This window comes from Heptranchias perlo, chromosome 29, assembly GCF_035084215.1.
Source record: "Heptranchias perlo isolate sHepPer1 chromosome 29, sHepPer1.hap1, whole genome shotgun sequence".
Taxonomy (NCBI): domain Eukaryota; kingdom Metazoa; phylum Chordata; class Chondrichthyes; order Hexanchiformes; family Hexanchidae; genus Heptranchias; species Heptranchias perlo.
This window is the reverse complement of record NC_090353.1, coordinates 13,127,529-13,146,713: the sequence shown is the minus strand read 5'-3', so window position 1 is coordinate 13,146,713 and position 19,185 is coordinate 13,127,529. Positions and strand designations below refer to the sequence as shown.

Below are 19,185 nucleotides of genomic sequence, written 5' to 3'. Positions count from 1 at the left end.
TTTGAGGGATAAATGTTGGTCATGACATCAGAGAGAACTCCTCTGCTCTTCTTTGAATAGTGCCATGGGATGTTTTACTCCACCTGACAGAGGAGACAGAACCTTGGTTTAATATCTCATCTGAAAGACGGCACCTCCAACAGTGCAGCACTCCCTCAGTATCACACTGAAGTATCAGCCTGCATTATGTATTCAAGTCTCTGGAATTGGGCTTGAACCCACGACCTTCTGACTCACAGGCGAGAGTGCTACCACTGAGCCATGGTTAACACTTACTGAAATACTACACTCAACTTCTCAAAAGGTGCGGTGAACATTAATTTATAATATTGTTTCTGCAAAACAAGGGCTTAAAAATTGGATGGCGCAGCATCTGTTTCTCAGGCGAAAAACGGGCGCTGAACGCCAGCTTGATTAGGGTGTCCTACGCAAACTGGGGGGCCTAATGCCTATTTCAGTTCCCTTTCCTGAAATTGGTTTGTGCTGTGTGTCTGCAGTCAGTTCTCTCAGGCACGCAGCAGCCAAAATGTCGGTCTTTAAAGAGATCGCTGGAGGCTGCCACCAAAAAGGTAATTGACAAATTTTTTACTTACCTGTATGTGGAGTCAGAAAGAGCTGCTGCCAGTCACCACTTGCCCCTTCCCAATCTCCCCCCACCCCCCACCCCACCTCCCCCGGACTCACGGCTGCTCCGATGTTGACGTCACCATCGGACGATTATCAACTTCTTTGCGACCAGCGCACTGTCTCTTGGTGTCCCCAGGGTGCCAGAGTGTCCTGATGATGCAAGATGACCAATCTTGTGTGGTCCTCTTGCTCATCGGTTTCGATTTGGTTCACCTTTGCCAATTCCTAAGCCAACATATTTTTTGTTTTCCTTAAAAAAAATGAAAGATCATTTTAAATCAAAAGCATTTTGGAACTGGCTGCTGTAATGGGTTAGACACTGGCCTTTCACTTCTGGGATCTGGGTTCAAATCTAGTCCAATGCAGTGAGATGTAGGTCTCCTCTCTCTGCTAGTTGTAAGGACCCTATTACTGGGCATGGTACACACTAAACTACCTGGAAAGTCCCCTGGAATCAGCAGCAGAGGTTCCTAGCGAGTGTATGTCAGCACCAAAGCTGATACGCACCCCATAATTTATTTTCTGTGCCATCATTTTGTTGCTGCTGTCGTAATTTTACTGAGATACATCTTCGTTTAAAAAAAATAGTAAAAGCTGTACTGCTACTGCAGTGTGATTTTCAAAAAGGCTTTGCAGATGTGTGGGTGGAAAGCAAGTGAAGCGTTTGATCTGGGCAAAAGCCACCTAAAATCCCCTGCGCTCAGGAAGTTTGAGCATCTCCATTAACTGGGGAGATGGCAATGACTGATTTCAGTTACATTCACATTGCAATGAGAAGGCCACAGAGTTACTTCTGTACTTTAGCAACGCAAAGTATTTGCTGCGTTCTGGTAACCTGCAGGTAACCATCTTACTACTTGTCCTGGGCGAGGATTTGACTTAGGCAGTTTGACCTACTTTCTGATTGCTTATCAGAAAATAAATGACCAAATAAAATCGAGACTAACAGGACCCTGCCGTTGTATTATTAAATGAAATATTCCAGAGAATTAAAAGGAAAACTGCAACTATTTTGGTTCATCTGCAATCCCGCTCTGCCGTTGTAACTTTGGTGGAGCAGGAGTCAGGTCCCGCCACTGACCCAAGTGCCTGACCTTGCCTGGGTTCCCCAGATCAGGCAGCTTGCATAATACAGGTAGGTGCTCACACATCTTGGCCACCCGCTCGGTTTCAGAGAATGTGGCAATAGATTGCTGTTTATCTGCAAAATGGCTGGTCCAGCACAAGCAACAACAACAAAAAATCTCAATTTTCGGTCCCTTTTCTGAAAGTCTGCTGACTTCAGGGTTGCTTTCCCAACCTAGAACACTCTTGAAGGCCCCACCTCTACCGCTGCAATGTGCTGAACATTGGGGTCACAGGAGACGAGGCCAGCGGGAATTCTGGCAGATGACCCTGTCCCACTGGTCTGTACCCGCCCCAGAGGAAATTCTTTCAGGGTGGAGACCTGGCATGACTGGGTCCCACCCCATTTCCCAGCCTCGCCTGTCCTGCCCTGCCCCTCTGATCTCAAGAGTCTGTCCCAGGCTTCGAGGGGGAATTCAGGGCCTTGATTCATTGTCACTTACTAAGTAAAATGACATTTCCTATTTTACCATAGAACATTTTAAGCTTCCAAATTACTGTTGGCGATAAAAGTGGAAGACACTTAGTGATCTTGTATTACGTTCCTTTGTCCACTACTTTAAGGCAAGTGCTTTATTGTAAATAGGTTACCCACTCTGCTAAAATAGCCGACTAACCGAATGTAACATAAATTTGTTAAAATATTTGTCTGCTAATAAGAATTAGCGCCTTATCATGTTCTTAGGAAGCTCCAAAGTGCTCCACACCCATTACTGGTGATATGCAGGCGAACACAGCAGCCAATTAGTACACACAATGGTCCACAAACAGAATATTAGTTGAATGACCAGTTAAATTGTTATTTTTTCGTGGTGTTGGTTGAGGGAGGAATGTTGGCCAGGACACCAGGAGAACTCCCTGCTCTTCTTCAAGCAGTGCCATGTGATCTCTTCTTCCTTAGCCAGTGCAGGCAGACAAGGCATTGGTTTAACATCCCATCTGAAAGCCAGCACCTTCCTCACCTGCATCAGCTTAGATTATGTGCTCAAGTCCTGGAGTGAGGCTTGACACTCAAAATCTTCTGAGTCAGAGGTGAGAGTGCCAGGGACTGAGCCAAGCTGACAGTATTAGCAATAGTTATTTCTCAGCTCCACTGATTTGTTGCACGTCATCTTCCTATCTTTGGAGGAAGAATTGCATTGATCATATGTACAGTGATGCCAAAAAAGATTTCAGAGGGAACATGCACACATAATGAGCAGAAAAGTTCTTACTCCTCCCTAAAATTAATTTTGGACTGTCATCTAAAATAACTGTAGGGCACTGTCCGTATTTTAACGTCTGCCACCAGATTTCCCTTGGCATTGTGCATGGGGAGTCTCTCGTTGTGATGGTTAGCTGCTAAGTTGGAGCCACATAGTAAAGTACCTCACACTGAAACGCTCACATGCAAGAAATGAGCACCATTGCAGGAAGGATTAGGAGGGCTTTCAATGTCTCAGTTGGAGCTGTGTTTAACTTGGCAAGTCCCTTTATTGCCACTGCTCAGTTACTCCATATGGAGAAGTGGGGGCCGATTTTCCTTCGCCTCCCCCATCCCAGGGTAACTTTGCTTTTTGCATTCGCCTGACATGGCCACAGCTGAACCTGGCCGTATTTCCGAGTTCAGCCATTTTAAATATGTTGGGCAATCACTGGGCAGGGCTACCCCTTGGGAATCAGCATTCACTCCAAATCAGAGGAGGGAAGTTGTGCACTCCTGTAAGCCTGGAAGGGTTGCAGCTGCACAAATTCCAGATGTTTTTTTGGAGGCTGCTGGCTGCTGTTTGAAACAGCAGTCAAATGATTTGCACCCCTGGACTGGAGTTCACCTCTATCTACTCAAGAATTAAAATATCTTGCTTGTGCTGAGAGGAAGTTAGTGGCTGCCACGTTACAGATCCTCTGATCTAAAGGGGCACATGCACAACCTCTAACACCAGTTTGCATGGGTGGTCTCTGGGGCACTGGAATCCCCAGAAAATGGCTTGGTGTGCTTTAATAAATAGATAGCTAGATAAACATAGATCCCATCTATAGACAGATAGTGTTCCAATATACAGTAGGCAGTATTTGAACTAAAAGTTCTGTCACAAGACCTCGTATGAACATTCGAAAATAACGGGCAGGAAAAGACCAGCTGGTCCATCAAGCTTGCCCCACACTCATGATGCCTGGAGCATTATAACAAGACACTCCCTACCCATCAACACCCACCTCGCCCCCACAGCCATGTAATCTCCTGGGAGAGGCAAAACTTCCCTTCCCCTTTAAGCATGGAGGCATCACAGTTGAATCCGATCCTGTCCTCACCAGACATCCATACACTCGTACTTCCAGTAGGAGAACTGGAAAGTGATCGGGAGTGGGATCCGTGGCTGATTTTCCCCTCCCTGATTCAGATGCCCCTACTACTACCTTGGCTGAGATAAGCTAATTCAGCATAGACTGTGGATTCGACCTGGAACCTTCCTGGTCAATATAAACTCACTGAATCATTACAGGAGTTTCTTTCAGTTGCATTTGAGACATTGAAAGTCCTCCGAATCCGATTCTGCAATGATACTCATTTCTTGCATCTGAGCGTTTCAGTGTGCAGAACTTTGGTGTGTGGCTTGGATTCCCACAGTCTCAACCCTAAACCTCAAAAGAGCCTTCCGTTTAGAGTTGCTTGTGTGCACTGGGGGCCCGTTAAGGGAAATTAGCTGTGAGAAGATTCATGACTTTTGAATTATATGCTTGTTCCCTTTACTGTTCATTAAAAAACGCTACTTTTAACACAACAATTTAACATAACTCTACAGATGCTGCCTGACCTGCTGAGTATTTCCAGCATTTTCTGTTTTCATTTAATATAGATGGTTTGACTGACTAACTGATCAACAAGTGAAGACTGACAGCACCAAGTGCAATACCTTTTACTGGAGCAAATGAATAAAAATGGAATCCTGTTTTATGCATCAGTGCATTGAAATGAATACTTATCTGAAGGTTGCGTGATCTACCTCATTCTTTCCCAAGACCTCATAGCTGGGTGTATGTAATGTAGGCCATGGAGACTTTTTAATTTCTAAGGGCAGTGAAAATGAGTGTAGTGACCTTTGCTGCTCCTCAGTAAGAAATAAGAAGAACATGCATTTATATAGCATCTTTCTCAACCTCAGGACGTCCCAAAGCGCTTTACAGCCATTGAAATACTTTTGAAATGTATTCACTGTTGTGATGTTGGAAACGCGGCAGCCAATTTGCGCACAGCAAGGTCCCACAAACAGCAATGAGATAAATGACAAGATAATCTGTTGGTTGAAGGATAAGCATTGGCCAAGACAATGTTTGGCCAGGACAATAGCCAGTACTGCTTCTGCACCAACTTCCTGTTGCTTTGGGGGATTGAATGCTGCTCTGGGTAGCAATTCCTGCGATAGTTTTATAAGAATTCTTGTCCATATTCTTCCATCCCTTGGAAGTGGGGTGCGGGGCTGAGGGAGGAAGGGGGACGACAATGTCAGGGGGATCTGAGGGGTAGGGAGTGAAAGGTATCAATGTGAACTGATGGGGGAGAGGGGAGGGAAAGTGCCAGCATGAGCTGAGGAGACAGAACAGTGCCAAAGTGAAGTAAGGGGGTGAGATGGAAGTGTGCTGATGTGAATTGAAGGAAGGGCTACTATTGAGGGTTCCACTGGAATCTTCACCCAAAGCATAACAGACTGGTGGAATAAGTTACCAAGGAAGACCATTGAAGCAGACAGTGTTGCTGGAGATAGAAGGAATTGAAGATGTAATGAAAAGATGGGTAGGTGGGATTGAAGTTATCAGGCATGTCAGCTTGGCTTAGTTGGTAGAACTTTCACCTCTGGTTTAGAAGGTTGTTGGTTCGATCCCCATACCAGCTTTCAGCTCATAATCTAGGCTAACCCCCCACCCCGTGCAGTAAAGAGGTTCTGTCCTTTGGATGAGATGTTGAAATGAGGTCCTGTCTGCCTGTTCTCATTGTTCAAGTTGAAGTTAAAGATTCCATGACACAATTTGAAGATGAGCAGGGAGTTGTCCTGGCAAACGATCCTTCCTCAACCAATACCACCAAAAACACTTTAACTGATGATTCATCTCATTGCTGTTTGTAAAATGTATGGGACATTTCAATCGGATGAGGTGCTTTACATTCACAAGAATTATTGAGAAGAATGGGCTTGTTGGAATTCTCATTCTTAGGTGAGTCAAAAAGTGAATTTTTTAATCCTTGTGCATTTTTGTCCTTACAGCTGGGAACGGTGAAATCCTGACGGTTACACAATCCCCACTTCACCTATCTGCAAGGGAAGGAGACTCGGTAACAATGACTTGTCGGATTAATAGCACAAATGCGGAGCTGCGAATAGAATGGAGTAAAATCTTACCAGAGAGAAAGATGATGGTGCTCACCTTCAAAGGAAACACAACGAAGGCTTACCCGAATTACACCGAAAGGACAAAACATTTCTTCAATGATGCAGTTAGCTCTCTGACTATCTCCCGCATAAACCTGAATGACACTGGGATGTACTTGTGTGAAGTATTAATTGAGATTCCTCCACCAGTGTACAGAAAGTCTGGGAATGGGACTAATCTGCAGATCCAAGGTACGTATTAATGAATGTTTCGGCTGTTAAATTTCAACTAACTTACATACATACGAACATACGAAAATGACGGGACAGGAAAAGAGCCACTGGTCCATCTAGCCTGTCCAATATAGTTATGATGCCTTATGCATCACGGTACAGACATTCCCTATCCACCACGTAATCTCTTGGGAGAGGCGAAAAACCAGATAAAAACCTAGGCCAATTAGGGGAAAAAATCTGGAAAATTTCTCTCCGACCTCATTAGGTGATTGAAACTAGTTCAGCAGATCAAATTGACCCTGATTTATCTCACAGGATACCTACCTGTTATACGAGGTGATCACTGCCCCAGCCAGAAACAGGTCCAGCTCTCTCTTGATGGAATACAGTGACTCAGCATTCACCGCACAAGCTGTCAACCTATTCCACAGGGCCACTATTCTCACTTAAGTAGCAGTCTTTGTTCAAAGTACTTCCTTACTGAAAAATCTAAAATTGGAAAACAGTCTAGTTTGAATGCTCTAAATTTAATTAATATAATGAATTTAATAACACATTTATTTATTATTCTAGTTGACTTCAAAGAAAGTGCATCTTCAAATGACAGCACAACTGGTATGTGACATCTTCCTGATTACAGTTACAAAGCTGTCGTTTTTCTTCTTTATTTTGAACTCTTCTGGCTCAGTGGATGCCTGCAGCACCCAGTATAGTACTTAGCAATACAGACCCAAGGTTTGATGGCATTTTGGTGCTACAATTAGCCTTGGTAGGCCTCTTGGCTAGGAATCGGGGTGGAAATCAGCCTTAGCTCCTGCTCCTGATTGCTGCCCAGTGACTCCTGCTGGACTCAGATACAAAGTATACCGAATATATACCATTTTTATTTTTTGAAGCTAAGATGTAGGCAAGGATTGAACATAAAGGCTAATTTTACAAGTATGGTAGTGGTTATAGTACCCAGAGGTCATGAGTTCAAATCCCACCAGAGCAAGTTGTAAAATTGAATTCAATAAATCTGATAACTTGGCACCTGAAAAAAACATGAAAGCTTGCAGTCTAGTTTGAATGCTCTAAGTTTACTTAATATAATGAATTTAATAACACATTTATCTGTTTTTCTAGTTGTCTTGAAAGAAAATACATCTTCAAATGACAATACAACTGGTATGTGACACCTTCCCAACTGGTTCACTAATGTTCCTCAGGGCATTGAGCCTGCCACTTCTACCTGGTCTGGCCTATATGTAACTCCAGTCCCACACGACATGGTTAACTCTTAATGCCCTCTGAAGTGTCCGAGCAAGTGATTTGGTTGTAAACAATTGCTACCAACTTCAAAAATAGGGAAAATGTCAAACGACAAATGATCCAAGCATCGTATCAGGATAAGACTCAGGCAATCTCAACCCAGTCGTCCCTGCAAAGTTTTCCTCACTAGCATCGGGGGGACTGCCTAAAGTGGGAGAACTAGGGAGGATCCTGGAGTAGTGGGCAGTTTTGACAGAGGAGAGTCAGGCTCAATAGCATTTGATATGGTCCAGCCAGATCTGATGAAGGATGGCCATACTAATTATGTGCTAGGTATGCTCGAGTCTGCACTGCTTGGACGTGAGGGAGCAAAAATTGGGACAATACCAAGGGAAACGACTGGGGTGTGAAACAGTAAATGTTTCGTTGGAGTCAAGGGCATAAAAATGGTTGAGCAAATCGACAGCTACAAATCTGATATGAGCTATTTTAGCTAAAAAATAAAAGGCTTTTGCTAAAATCATGCACAGGACATAAAAGCAAACATCTTAACCAATGCACTAAAAAGAATTCAGGAAGCAAGTTCAGCCCTACGTTTCCCTGTGAGGGAAGTGGAAATGTCAGAATGGTGCAGCAGGGGCTGGTATTCTTAGGTTAGGTTAACGCACATTGTTGCAGTATGATAGACACAGCCTTTGCATCTGGCCATGTGATAACTGACCCGGGAATACTTGATGGTGAGACTGGGCGGCAAGAGTAGAAAAATGTTGCACTCCCCAGCAATGACGTTCCTCACCTTAATGAACGCATAAATTTACCTGTACCATTAATAAAACATTCACTCCCTTCACCACCGGCGCACAGTGGCTGCAGTGTGTACCATCCACAGGATGCACTGCAGCAACTCGCCAAGGCTTCTTCGACAGCACCTTCCAAACCCGCGACCTCTATCACCTAGAAGGACAAGGACAACAGGCACATGGGAACAACACCACCTGCACGTTCCCCTCCAAGTCACACACCATCTCGACTTGGAAATATAACGCCGTTCCTTCATCGTCACTGGGTCAAAATCCTGGAACTCCTAGGGAACAGCACTGTGGGAGAACCTTCACCACAAGGACTGCAGTGGTTCAAGAAGGAGGCTCACCACCACCTTCTCAAGGGCAATTAGGAATGGGCAATAAATGCTGGCCTTGTCAGCGACGCCCACATCCCATGAACAAATTTTTTAAAAAACTTGCTGTGGGATTTGGTCACAAATGCTTCTTGTCCACCCATCATAACACATGAAACTAATATTGGATTATGTGTAAAAGCAAAATACTGCGTAAATCTGAAATTAAAACAGAAAATGCTGGAAACGCTCAGCAGGTCAGAGAGAAACAGAGTTAACGTTTTCAGTCGATGACCTTTCATCAGAACTAGAAGATGTTAGAGATTTAACAGTTTTTAAGCAAGCCAGGGAAAAGTGGGAGTGGGGTGGGAGGAAAGAACAAAGGGGAAAGGTCTATGATAAGATGGGGAGCAGGAGTGATTAAGTGACAAAAGGGATGATAGTGCAAGGCAAAAGGAAGTGCTAATGGGGCAAGTAAAGAAACAAAAGATAGGTCCTGAGGAGGTGTAAGTGGTTACATGTAGAATAGCAGAGGGGGAGGGAGGAAGCATGGAAAATCTTGCAAAGAGGAAAAGGCTCCCGTGGCCTGGGAATGTGGTGGAAAAAGGTGGGTAGACCCTAGGGATGAAGACCACCTCTCCGGCCCTGTACCATGGGATTCCCCCACCCCAAGCACCAGCCCATATTTCCTCCCCTCCCAGTGGCTCTGGTGCAGCCGCCCTCCACAACCAGCACCTGCTGTCCGAGAAAAAGGGAGCAGTGGTTAAGATCTATATTGGATTATGTGCTATGGTAGCACAACAGCACAGAGTGACAAGTTGTACGGCTGTATAAGCATGCTGCTGTCATTGCCCACTGGACTTCCACAACGTTACTCATGGGTAGGGTGGGCCCTGCAGCGTGGTCGTTGCGCACTGGTCAGTGACTGACACGCCTGAGCAATGTGTTGGAGCAGCAGAAAATAGGACGGAATAATTGCTGCTTTCTTAGGTTGGTCATGGTGCTGCTCGTTTGACACTTGTATATTGCCTCTGCTCTTTCATTCCTGTCAGGTTGGGATGCCTAATTGGTGGCTCTTGTTTCAAAGATACTACCGGGGGGGGAGTTTTAAACTCAAAGCGGGTTTCCGATGGGATTCCGCTCCAATGAGTTAATTCCCACCAACGGCAGCAGGAGGCTTTTGCTGATTTTATCCACTGGGTGAGTCTGGGCGGCAAGAGTAGAAAAATGTTGCACTCCCCACCGTTTAAATGCTGCCTGTCCACTTCCCGGGCGGAGTGGCTGTCAGCTACCGAAGGTCAGGCAGCCCAGATAAGTGACAGGGAGGGTCTCATGGGAGGGAACGTGGTGGGGGGAGGGGATCCAGGGCAGGGGAAACCATGACATTCCTTGTGGGGAAAGTCCTGGTCCTCCTTTTTTTTTATTCGTTCATGAGATGTGGGCGTCGCTGGCGAGGCCGGCATTTATTGCCCATCCCTAATTGCCCTTGAGAAGGTGGTGGTGAGCCACCTCCTTGAACCGCTGCAGTCCGTGTGGTGACGGTTCTCCCACAGTGCTGTTAGGAAGGGAGTTCCAGGATTTTGACCCAGTGACGATGAAGGAACGGCGATATATTTCCAAGTCGGGATGGTGTGTGACTTGGAGGAGAACGTGCAGGTGGTGTTGTTCCCATGTGCCTGCTGCTCTTGTCCTTCTAGGTGGTAGAGGTCGCGGGTTTGGGAGGTGCTGTCGAAGAAGCCTTGGGCGAGTTGCTGCAGTGCATCCTGTGGATGGTACACACTGCAGCCACTGTGCGCCGGTGGTGAAGGGAGTGAATGTTTAGGGTGGTGGATGGGGTGCCAATCAAGCGGGCTGTTTTGTCCTGGATGGTGTCGAGCTTCTTGAGTGTTGTTGGAGCTGCACTCATCCAGGCAAGTGGAGAGTATTCCATCACACTCCTGACTTGTGCCTTGTAGATGGTGGAAGTCAGGAGGTGAGTCACTCTGACTTACCTTTTGGGCCTCTTTGTCCTTCCCGACAGTTGCTGACCTACTTTCACCTGGCGGAACGCTGTGGCGGATTCTGTCGTAATGGGACCCTGAAATTAACAAGGTCTGAGCCTGCTTTAGGGTTAAAATCAACTCCAGTGCTTCACGAGCGCGCACAGTGGTAACTGTCACGGCTGCTTTCCATTTCAGGTTTTGTAATCGGATTGTCACTGCTGGACGGAACACAAAGTAAACAGGAACTCTACATTCAACAAACCTTTTGATAGATGAACAGACAGAAAGATGGACAAGAAGATAGATAGATAGACAGACAAAGATGTAGGTAAATAAATAGATTGATAGACAGAGTTAGATAGATAGAGAAATGGACAGGGGTAGATAGATAGATACATGGATGGATAGATAGATAAATGTATAATTAGACAGGGATAGATAGAAAGAGATGGAAGATAGCCTAATGCTCAAAACTGACAAAGGTTCTAGTTTTTGCAAATTATGCTTTGAATTCTGCTCACTGCTCCAACCCCATTATCTCCGCTTTTCTGTTATGCACATAGACTTGTGCTCATTACGGTGAGGGATGACACGAGGAAGTGAAACACTTTTCAACTTTACACACAGTAACACCAACAAGATAATGAAGATCTGGTGTGCTAAAAACCATAACAAGACAGAGTGAGGGATGGCCGTGCAAACTATTTTGTTGTGGTCTATCATTCAGAGTCAGTGTCCAATATCTGCTCAGATTATTTCAATCTTACTTCCCCCCTTGATACCAACCCTTATCTATCTCTGCACGTCGACTCAAGAATCTGTCTGCTGAGCCCACTGATATTATTCTGACAGCTTATCTAAACATGACCTTCATAAGTGTACCTCCTACAGCAACTGTATATCTCCACATCGCACGCTGCCTGTCCTTCTGGCCTCTCTGAGTGAAATTAGCCTATTAGTGCCAATGTCTGCTGCTTTTAAGAGTAGCTCAATGCTGTGGACTCGTCTGATGGGAATTGGACTGAGAGACTGTCCACATTAATTTCACTCCAGATGAGCACCTTCTAAATATTTCAGAAATGCTGTTACAAGCCTGTAATTGACACACTCAGGGCTAACACTATCTCAGGATTTTATTGGAACTGTAATTCACAGTCTTCGGCTAATAAACTCTATAGATGTATTAGAATAGATCCAGTGCTGCAGTTAGCCCTCAAGTTAATGCACACTCTCATTTATCTTAGAAGAAAGGTTTTGCCAGAAGCACTTGTTATTTCATTCAAAGGAAAATCATTTCCTGAGGTTCCCCCTCACTCTTCCAAGTAACCTTGCTGCTATGTGCAGAACTGAGTCATGGACCCGGAAGGTGCTAGTCTTTAGCTTCTGACCTGGGCCTCAAACTCCAACTTGTGATCTGTATTGGCCCAGACCATTTCCAGACTCCAACATGGACCTACATAGATTCAAACTCTGATCTGGGCCTACATGGCCTCAGACTTGGACCTGGACTTGCTTGGCCTCAGACTTGGACCTGGACCTGTTTAGCCTCAAACCTGATCTGTGATGTACAGAATGGAATGCTACTGAATAAGTTCATGTGAGAAGCTGAAAATTGCTATGGAAGATTACCTGGGTCCTGAGAGCCCTGGAATCTGACATATCACAATAGATAGGATCACTTTCATTGTGCATATCAGGTTAGAGTTACATATTCTGATAACATTTAGATATTCCTTTATCAACAAGGACAGAGTTATTCACTGTATAAATGCTCTTTGCCTTAGAATTTAGCACTAACTCGACAGCTGTATGTTTTGATAACCAGAATTGTATCAAGAAACATGGCATGTCAAATTCAAAGAATTTTGCTATATTTAGGACTCACAATTGGTTACGGTCAAACTTTTGCCACAACTAAGAACTTAAAAAATGAAGAATGGCAATAGGTTTCTCAAAGGTAATTTTGTGGACTTCTCTCCTGGCATGGAGCCTCGCTAGACAGGAATGTGGGTCAGAGAAAGGGCTAGAATACAAATCCAGGTCAGAGGCTGGGCTGGATAAGCCCTCAGGTTGAAGCCTGGGGCCATGTGGGCCCAGGTCTAGTGAGGCTCTACATCGGGAGGGGAGTCTCACAAATGTACTCCTTTCTTTCGATGTTAGGAGGGGGACAAGGAAGATTCCAGAAGTGCAATGTTGTGAGGAGGGATTTGCAGAAGCAAACTTGGATTTCACTGAGGGAAAGAAGTTTGAGGTGGAGTTGAGGGGATGTGATTCAAGCTGATATAAAAAAAGAGGCACATTTTGCTTCAGTAGCATTAAGGGAAGGAACCTGATCAATCAGGACTCAGCTTCAATAATGCTGCCATTACACTTCTCAAGCACTTAAACTGTCATGTGGCCAGCATAAATAATGAATATTTAATTCCTATAGCTGTAGAGTGGCAAAATGGCCAATGAATATTTTGTGAATCCTGTTTTATGGATTGGGTCATAGAGGTTCTGTTGGAGTAACGCAAATGAACAGTGCACATTTTGAGCTGAGGTGGTAACAAATATTCACAATGTGGTAAACAGTGGTGGCTTTATATATATACATATAGGGTGAGATGAAGTAAAGTGGGAAGAGGCTCGTGTGGAGCAAGACATCAGCATAGACCTGTCGAATAGAATCATAGAATCATAGAAGTTTACAACATGGAAACAGGCCCTTCGGCCCAACATGTCCATGTCGCCCAGTTTATACCACTAAGCTAGTCCCAATTGCCTGCACTTGGCCCATATCCCTCTATACCCATCTTACCCATGTAACTGTCCAAATGCTTTTTAAAAGACAAAATTGTACCCGCCTCTACTACTGCCTCTGGCAGCTCGTTCCAGACACTCACCACCCTTTGAGTGAAAAGATTGCCCCTCTGGACCCTTTTGTATCTCTCCCCTCTCACCTTAAATCTATGCCCCCTCGTTATAGACTCCCCTACCTTTGGGAAAAGATTTTGACTATCTACCTTATCTATGCCCCTCATTATTTTATAGACTTCTATAAGATCACCCCTAAACCTCCTACTCTCCAGGGAAAAAAGTCTCAGTCTATCCAACCTCTCCCTATAAGTCAAACCATCAAGTCCCAGTAGCATCCTAGTAAATCTTTTCTGCACTCTTTCTAGTTTAATAATATCCTTTCTATAATAGGGTTACCAGAACTGTACACAGTATTCCAAGTGTGGCCTTACTAATGTCTTGTACAACTTCAACAAGACAGCCCAACTCCTGTATTCAATGTTCTGACCAATGACACCAAGCATGCTGAATGCCTTCTTCACCACCCTATCCACCTGTGACTCCACTTTCAAGGAGCTATGAACCTGTACTCCTAGATCTCTTTGTTCTATAACTCTCCCCAATGCCCTACCATTAACGGAGTAGGTCCTGGCCCGATTCGATCTACCAAAATGCATCACCTTACATTTATCTGAATTAAACTCCATCTGCCATTCATCGGCCCACTGGCCCAATTTATCAAGATCCCGTTGCAATCCTAGATAACCTTCTTCACTGTCCACAATGCCACCAATCTTGGTGTCATCTGCAAACTTACTAACCATGCCTCCTAAATTCTCATCCAAATCATTAATATAAATAACAAATAACAGCGGACCCAGCACCGATCCCTGAGGCACACCGCTGGTCACAGGCCTCCAGTTTGAAAAACAACCCTCTACAACCATCCTCTATCTTCTGTCGTCAATCAAATTTTGTATCCAATTGGCTACCTCACCTTGGATCCCGTGAGATTTAACCTTATGTAACAACCTACCATGCGGTACCTTGTCAAAGGCTTTGCTAAAGTCCATGTAGACCACATCTACTGCACAGCCCTCATCTATCTTCTTGGTTACCCCTTCAAAAAACTCAATCAAATTCGTGAGACATGATTTTCCTCTCACAAAACCATGCTGACTGTTCCTAATCAGTCCCTGCCTCTCCAAATGCCTGTAAATCCTGTCTCTCAGAATACCCTCTAACAACTTACCCACTACAGATGTCAGGCTCCCAGGCTGTAGTTCCCAGGCTTTTCCCTGCCGCCCTTCTTAAACAAAGGCACAACATTTGCTACCCTCCAATCTTCAGGCACCTCACCTGTAGCTGTCGATGATTGAAATATCTCTGCTAGGGGACCCGCAATTTCCTCCCTAACCACCCATAACGTCCTGGGATACATTTCATCAGGTCCCAGAGATTTATCTACCTTGATGCGCGTTAAGACTTCCAGCACCTCCCTCTCTGTAATATGTACACTCCTCAAGACATCACTATTTATTTCCCCAAGTTCCCTAACATCCATGCCTACTTCTGTGCTGTAAATTCTATGTAATTCTCCTCTCCATAAGATGGGATGACTTGCCAGTTATAAGCAGTTCACAGATTCAAGTGAATGAATTTACTTGCTGTCCAGGCTCACGCATGCAGAATGGTCACAGGTGAAGTCCTTAAGGATTGCTTGTGCCTGTGGAACTGTATCCTAGCATGATTCAGTGCCATGAGAAAAAGAGGGGAGAAAATTAGCAAAAGAACACGATTCACTGGTTTTGATTAAACTGGGTACATTATAATTCTGTATTGTCATGTATTTGTCTGTAGGGACAGCCAATAATGCATTGCAAATGGTGACAGTGAATGGTGACCCGATTACTTTGTTCTGTTCAGTAGACTCAACAAAATGGATCCTAATTAGCTGTGTGTCGTCTATCGCATTGGTTGTGTCAGTCACCACTTTCTTTTTGGCTCGAAGATTCATTACATTTAAAAAAGGTAAGGAGGGCCTGGGTTGGGTTAAAACAGAGATAACCAAAGTAAATGTATGACTTTGATGCAAATGAGATGGAAGTACTGGAAAGGCTAAAAGGCTCAAAATAAACAAATCACTGGGGAGAGATGGTATTTATTCCAGAATGCTGAAAGAAAGTAGGGAGGAGATTTGTGAGGCACTGATAATCATTGCAAGGGAGTCACTGGGGGAAGTGGGGAGGTAGCAGTAGATTGGAAACAGGCCAATGTGATGCCCATATTCAAAAAGAGTGTCAAACTAGATTCAGGCAACTACAAACCCATTCGTCTCACCTTCATTTTGTGTGAAAAAAATGGACTCAATTATCAGCGATATCATTGAGGAGTAGCTGTATAATAATAACTTAGTAAACAGTAGCCAACAGGGATTCAGAAGGGGAAGATCCTGCCAGAAAACCCTGGGAATGGATGAATAACAGACTGAAGGATAGAAAGCAATGAATATGCGTTAAAGGAGTTATGTTGGGGTATGGAGGGGGCGGGTGGAGGATACTTGGTGGGGTGCCCCAGGGCTCAGTGTTGAGACCACTGTTGTTTCTCATTTATATAAATAACCTGGACTCAGAAACGCTATGAAAAAGTGGTCAAATTTTCATATGATACCAAACTGGAAGGGGCAGTGTGATTGAATGAAGCAGCTCAGAAATTACAAAGTGAGTTAAACAAAATAAGCATGTGGGCAGAACAAAGGCAGATGAAACCTGAGGAAGACAAGTGTAAAGTACTGTATGTAGGATGGAAAAATAAGCAACATACATATTCTGTGAACACTGTTGAAAAGCTAAGAATGAAGTGGAAAGACACCGAGAGGTCTTAGTAGATTCGATGCTAAACAATGCAGAGCAGTAAAAACAAAGCCAATAGAATGTTAAACTACACAGCTAAATCAGTTGAATATAAGCCAGAGAAAGTTGTGACCAAACTGTACAATCAGACCGCACCTTGAGTATTATATCTTGTTCTGGTCACCAAGACACAAGGGTGATATTCAAGTGCTGGAGGCTGTGCGGAGAAGAACCGCAAGGTTGATCTCTGGCGTCAGGGGTCTGAGTTATGAGACTCAGGCTTTTCAGCCTGGAAAGGAGACATCTGAGGGTTGACAGAAAGGAGATATCATCACACGGACTACAGTGGTTCAAGAAAGAAGAATTTTTTTTATTCATTCATTCATTCATGGGATGTGGGCGTCACTGGCAAGGCCAGCATTTATTGCCCATCACCACCTTCTCAAAGGCAATTAGGGATGGGCAATAAATGCTGGCCTTGCCAGTGATGCCCACATCCCATGAATGAATGAATAAAAAAAAATATTACGGAGATTTATAAGATAGGAAATGGTATGGAAAAGGTAAATCCAGAATATTCATTTAAATTAAATTGTAAGAGTAAGAAAGGGGACATAGGTACAAACTAGTGAAAGGTAACTTTAGGACTTTCTTCTTCATGGAGAGAGTGATCAACACTTGGACTTCTGAGCAGAGGAGTAGAGGCAAAAACCCTGGATGCATTTAGGAAACAATTGGATGCTGCAATGGGGGACTGCAGAGTGCTCTTGGATAGATGAACTATTATGCACTATATGGTCTTCCTCATTTGTAATTATTTTGTGATTTTATGATTACCATAAAAAGTAGAATTGTTGATTATTGTTAATCCTCTTATACCATAAAGTGGCTTCTGCAGTTCCAACGCAATGCCCTGTTCTCAGTGCAGCCTTGTTGCTAACCATGGCTGCCACCCATATGATTTGGGGACTGGTCTTTTGAGCAGGCCTTCAGGAAACTTCTAAGATGCAAGCTGGACACCAAAGGGGTAATTTTGTGAGGCTGTGCTACTGATAAGTATGGGTTGGAGAAACAGCTATAATATTATATCCTCAATTTTCCAACCTGTGCTTTCCACAAGCAAGGCTTTGCAAACACTCACACAATAACCTATGTAAAATGATGTAAAAGTTGTGAGGGAGTGCTGCATCATTGGAGGTGCCGTCTCTCAGATAAGATGTTAAATTGTTGGCCTGTTCAGGTGAATGTAAAAGATCCCATGGCCTACATTGCTCCCTCCACCAAAAATAGATTATCAGACCATTCAGCTCATTTGCAGTTTGTGGGACCATACATTGCACAAATTGGCTGTTATGTACGTTTCCCTACATAACAACAATGAATACACTTCAAATTGGTAGTAAAGCACTTAGGGACATTATAAGCACAAGAAAAGCTTTCTATCAAAAGCTTAATTTTAAAAATGACTCGTTTTTCCCCACTTTCTCTGTCTGTCATAATGTGGAAATGTTTGTTACGGAAGATATTCAGGTTTTTGAGAAATTTTCATCAGCAGCAAAAGCAAACCTAATTGACACTCGGTGATCTCAACAATTCTAAACCTCTATAAAGCCCAAGTTCTTCCACGGCTGCTGTAACTGGAAAACTCTACTAATGACTCTCTTACATTCCTGGGCAGCATACATGAACAATCTTCTTGCCTGATAGACAATCCAACCTCTCTTTTCATTTTATCAATCCTAGTATGGTCATTGCTCCTCTGAACTTCCTTCTCTTGTCCCTCCTCAGCTCCAACTATCCTGTCCTACACAGTTTTCCTCCTCTCTATGTTCCCATTGTGTTGAATTCAAGATTTATTGCATCACCTCCTACTCTTACTCATTTTCTCCCAAAACTGTGGAACTTCTTCAGTCTTTCCTTCTTCCTACAATCTCCAGGCTTTTAAAACCCAAACTTGGTGTCACATAACCACTGTTTAATCTCATCTTCTCTCCCACCCTTTTCACCCTTGGTTGTGTCGTGCATGATGGACCTTGACCCTTCACAGAAGCTTCTCAATTAAAAAAGAAACCAATCTTGTACAGTCCGTCAGGAAAGAGCTCAACTGTATTTCTTTGTGTCAGAACTAGAGTAATCTGCATCTTTCTCTTTTTACAGAGCAGCCCGTGTACATCAATGTGAAATATAGAAATAAAGCTGGTGAGAACTATCGACCTACAAAAGAAATGTGAGATATGCAATCTCAAGTAGATGCGGAGATCCTAAGACTGTTGAACTTGAATTGCCAGAGGGTCCCAATGCAGCTCCGAAATGACTGAAGTTTGAATGAGCAGAGCTGACGTAGTCTGAGATATTCAAAAACATTGGTAAACGGTCAGGCTTTGATTCCGTCCATTGAAGGCTCACTGACCAATGACTGACCCTGTGAATCTGAAGGCTGATCCATGGAAATATGAGAGATTTTGGAAATTTAAACTATCAGTGAATCGTCCTTCTGTGTGGTGGCCTCTATTGACAAGTAAACAATTGGCTCGCTGTACACAGCAATAGATTGGGCTTGGTTAAAGTGCAGACCCAAGCTGCTCACTAATGTTTTGTTGTGGGCTACAATCTCATACAGAGTCTAACATGAGGCCTCCGTTCAGGAATGCTGCACCTTGGTGATGATGTGGAGATGCCGGTGATGGACTGGGGTGTACAAATGTAAGGAATCTTACAACACCAGGTTATAGTCCAACAGTTTTATTTGAAAATCACAAGCTTTTGGAGGCTTTCTCCTTCGTCAGGTGAGTGTCGGGTTCCTTGAAAATTACCACATATATAGTCACAGAACAATGCCTGGTGATTACAGATAATCTTTCCAACTGCCC

At 43.9% G+C, this 19,185-nt stretch overlaps 1 gene segment (V, D, J or C); it reads left to right on the top strand.

The window, feature by feature from the left end:
* Window positions 1-18,977, top strand: part of LOC137299730 (Ig kappa chain V region S211-like) — a 31,073-nt gene extending 12,096 nt beyond the window's left edge. The window contains 3 exon segments of the V gene segment in view: window positions 5,994-6,350; window positions 15,393-15,494; window positions 18,473-18,977. Coding sequence covers window positions 5,994-6,350; window positions 15,393-15,494; window positions 18,473-18,546 — 533 coding nt within the window.
* The last annotated feature ends 208 nt before the right edge of the window (window positions 18,978-19,185 follow it).